The sequence below is a fragment of the Cupressus sempervirens genome, chromosome 1, assembly GCF_028749045.1.
Source record: "Cupressus sempervirens isolate cs-2001-9-10 chromosome 1, ASM2874904v1, whole genome shotgun sequence".
Lineage (NCBI taxonomy): Eukaryota > Viridiplantae > Streptophyta > Pinopsida > Cupressales > Cupressaceae > Cupressus > Cupressus sempervirens.
In genome coordinates, this window is record NC_143118.1 from 757,152,737 (window position 1) to 757,157,070 (window position 4,334).

Genomic DNA, 4,334 nt, shown 5'->3' on the forward strand with positions numbered 1-4,334 from the left:
AATCACTGAAAATCTAAAATCAAAGATGTTTGTTAGATCTTATAGACGATTACAATAAGAATTTTACCATACAAATCTCACACACTTTCATGTCATCAAATTTTGTTTGTTAGATCTTAGACAATTACAATAAAAACTTTACCAATCAAATCTTATACTTTCTCATCTCATCAATCTCTATCATAAAATGTGATTTCAAATATTGATACTAAAAGAACATACACAATTGATAATAATGGATAATGTTCCTTCAACTCATTTAGAATTATTCCTTAGATCCTAATCAATCACAAAACTAACAATTTTATTTTTAGATTTTAAATTTTAAATTTTAAGCACTAGTCACTGTCATTAAAATCTTCCCTTCCAAATAATCTTAACCTCAATTACAATGTCTAAAACAATTGATTGACTCCTGCATTATGAATTAAAAATTGCTAGATTTCCTTCCTTATTATTTTCAACCCGGTTCAAATTTGAGAACCAATTGACATCAAAATCTCTTCCATTTCATTCAACAAATTACAATGTGCAAAAACAGATTGATTCTTTCACTATCAAACAGAACAACCCTAAACCCAGAAAAAAAAAAAAAGTAAAAACAGACAAACACAGAAACACATATTTGAAAACAAGCGATTCAACAACCACAGCTTCCATGGTTGACCAGGCGTTAGAATTGATTGTTAGCTGCGTATTCAAACCAACTGGCCAGTCCATTCTTCTAATGAGATCTACCTACTTAGGTTGAACATCTCAGAATTTGATCAACAAACAACCACCACCAAAGAATGAGAAAATCATATCCATCATTTCTAGAGAATCCGATCAACAGTTCAAAGAATGAAAGAATCTTTCGATTATACAAAGCCATATACACCAAATTTAAAAGAATGATATCATCAATTCATTTTATCAACTGAAAAAACACCAATGTTCAAAGAATGAAAGAATCTTTTGATTATACCAAATCATATACACCATTTTAAAATAAAAAACCCTAGATAAGAAAGAACTCGCGCAAATTTATGTACAGATCGGCATTTTTTTTTCTTTTTCTCAGTTACAGATCATAAGACCACAGAGCCAGATCTTTTCATTTTAAATTCTCTGTACAAAATCATTTCCAGATCACCAGCATTGATCAGTTTCCCAGTTACGCACAACATGAAAAGACGGCTCGCGATTTGTTCTTGACCTGATCTGCTGAAACCCTAGCTGACGGTCATATTGAGCGCGGTCCTCTGGTTTGGAAAGAGTAGCATACGCATTATGAATCTGCAGAAACATCTCAGTGCTATTGCTTTTGCCTTGAGCTGTATCTGGATGAAATTGCCGCGCTAATTTTCTGTAAGCACTCTTAATGTCCTGAACAGAGGCCTCTCGCCGAACGCCAAGCACATCGTACAGCGTATTCCATTTCTCCATGTGACCGTCGGCTCCGATTGCAGGTTCTCCTGAAACTTGCACAGCCCTAATCACACTCAAACCAGGCCTACATCTGTTCCTAACATTTTCCCTGCCTTTTCGCCTCATGCTTTGTAGATTCACAGATCCTGGGATTGCTAATCCAGTTGGAGAAATTGAAAATCTAACACAACCCATTTGAGAAATTTCTACCCTTTTTTTTCGCTTTCCCCCAAATTATGCACAAAAAACGGAGATCAATGGGGACTTTTTCCCTTTTGAGGACTCCTAATAAAAAAACTGCACAGATATTAATGGCGGACTGTTGCCCTTTTATGAACACACCAAACCAGAAAACTGAACAGAGATTAATGGCGGCTTTCCCCTTAAATGCACACAAGATCTTAAAGCTGAATAGAGATTTATGGAGACTTTTGCCCTTTTATACACATCAGACCAGAAAACGGAAGAACAAACAGGGATCTACAGGACTTGAACTCACAAGAAGATTTTGAAGAAACGTATTGAAACAGAGAAGAATTTTGACGGATGTGTAGAAGAAAAAAGTAAGTGGAGGAGTTTGAAGTGGGGGGAATTATGGATTTATAGAATGGAATGATGAGAGGAAGGAAATTGTGGATAAAGTCGGAGGACATGACGCACCAGCAGTGAAATTGGGAAAGTTCACCGGGGAGTTCGAGTTCGTACGAATCCGCGTATGAATTCTGGCTAGGCCGCGTGTTATGTGAGATCGGGGTGACAGCTGCAGAGTAGATATTTCATGAGACGAATTGTTTTTTCTGAAATGGATAAAGAGATTAGATTATTTTCTTGGGATATGTGCAGAACCACACTTTGAGATCTTTTTAGTGTGGCCCGAGATGTTTGGAACTGATCTTGGCCGTACACGTTTGGGAACTTGCACCGACAATTTAACTTCTGATGCGGAGGTTTTTGCTCCGGGAGAGTTGTGAATGCCACGTGGTGGAACCCGATTCGTTCTGCTTCCCGTGGGTACGTGGCGGGCCGTCTAGGAGTAAGACGAGTGCTTCTAGAAGATGTGTCGGTATTCGTTCCAGTGGGTTTTAATATTGACGTTCGTCTAGAAGATCTTATGGTGGTTTTAAGTTTAATCATTATTAATTATTTGAAAGGGAGTGTTTGGTATCTTTTTCAAAAAAGAAAAGTTAAATGGCCGGTATTTTAGGTTTATCATTTTTTAATTGGGTTTCATTTTAGATGCGGAAGGTATAGGAGATTTTCTATTCTACATCGTTTTATCTTAAAAAGATTACATCAACGGCTATGGGAAATGAGTCACTAGTTTCACACCTTAACTTCACGTAATTAAGATAGTTCAGTAATTACACACCTCACATCAATGATTACGTCAAATTACTTAGTAGTCACACACCTCAACTTCATGCATCTATAAATCTTAAATCGTGCATCGAATTTCAATGATTTTTTGGGTATGTTTATGTATGTGAGTTAGCTAGTTAAAGATAAAGTTTCAGCTTGTGGGTATTCACATATCTCTTTGTACAAATCGTCAAACACAAAGTGGTTAGAAAATGACCATTTCAAAGTGTTGTCTAATACCTACTATCTTCTTGCACCAATAGTTGTTCACTCAAAAATGTCAATACTTACAGCAGAGTGTCCCAATTTAGTCACTACAAACTGTCTAGATGATAGTGGTCCACAAATGGGCCAGTTACCAACCAAAAAAGCTAAAAAATGATCGACTATTAGTATATGTGTGATCTACTATTGGTACATGTACTATCATTTTTGGTTCTCCTTTCATATTAGTAATTGAGGGGTCAACATGACAAAAGAAAAGTCATGGTTATTGGACCCCTAAATAATTACTGGATCCTTTCTTGCATATTAGGTGCGAATGAATGAAGGAATGAATTTTAACAACGTCTATATGGCCCAACGGTCAAAGGAACCAAGATGCACAAAATAAACTCATTTTTATCTCTTTATCCATCTCGGTTCTTCTATTATGATCTTGAGCAAAAAATGCATTGCTTTGTGAAGCTTTTCCTCTTCAAAAAGCTCGTTCAAATTGTGTACCTTTGAGTAATTTTCAAATTAACTAAGTGAAAATCTTCACATGTTGCACATGTCTTGATGAAATATCATTTTGTTTCCATCACCACCTTGCTGCAAAAAGTACAACCTTTCCTTCCAATCTTCCTTGGGCACCCTCCGTCTACTAGTTTAAAATCTCACATGAGAACTACTTTTTAATTTTGCAATTTAAATTCTTTAATTTCCTTTCATTGTATCTCTCAAATGTAGTTTTTCATCATGCTATTACATAGGGTTAGTATGGTTTTTTTTCTTGTCTAGTTTTTTGTCAACATGACATTCCTTGATTTTTCCAAAACACCCGCTTCGTATGTCTCCATTAGTGTTAGGACAATCATGCAGATTTATTTTCCCTTCACTCATCCACTTGCTATTTTGTTTCTTCCAACTCTTTTTTTAATGACCTAGCTCATTTTCAACGATCATTTGAGGCAAGTGGTGCTTAATGAAATATACTAACCTCAACTACAAGAGTCTCATATGGTATTGTTGATTTCTGGTGATTTGTGGTTTGACATGATATTCCCCTAAACCTCACATCTGTAAAGAATAATGTGCACCTTTAACAAATTGCAAAGGGTCTTCCAATCCATAACTATGCTTTCCTACATCTATTCTGAAGAAACTATAAAGATCTCCACGCTCCATGGATTCTCTTTGATCCATGAGTCTCTTAACTAGTCCTATTGTGAAAACCAATTCTTAAGCACTTGTATTCCATTACTAACACCATGGGGCTACCCTTGAAGATTAAATTAAGCTGACAAGTTTATTTTTTAATGAGAAGATCAAGACTATGGTCTTGCTAGTATTTACGAGCACCC

The 4,334-nt window shown here is 36.0% G+C and overlaps 1 protein-coding gene across 1 annotated transcript; it reads right to left on the bottom strand.

The window, feature by feature from the left end:
- Positions 1 to 936: 936 nt before the first annotated feature.
- LOC149580107 (uncharacterized) lies at positions 937 to 2,185 on the bottom strand. The gene has a single exon (XM_089789166.1). It carries the CDS (start codon positions 1,603 to 1,605, stop codon positions 1,132 to 1,134), a length of 474 nt encoding a protein of 157 aa, XP_089645292.1. The 5' UTR covers positions 1,606 to 2,185; the 3' UTR covers positions 937 to 1,131.
- Between the last annotated feature and the right edge of the window lie 2,149 nt (positions 2,186 to 4,334).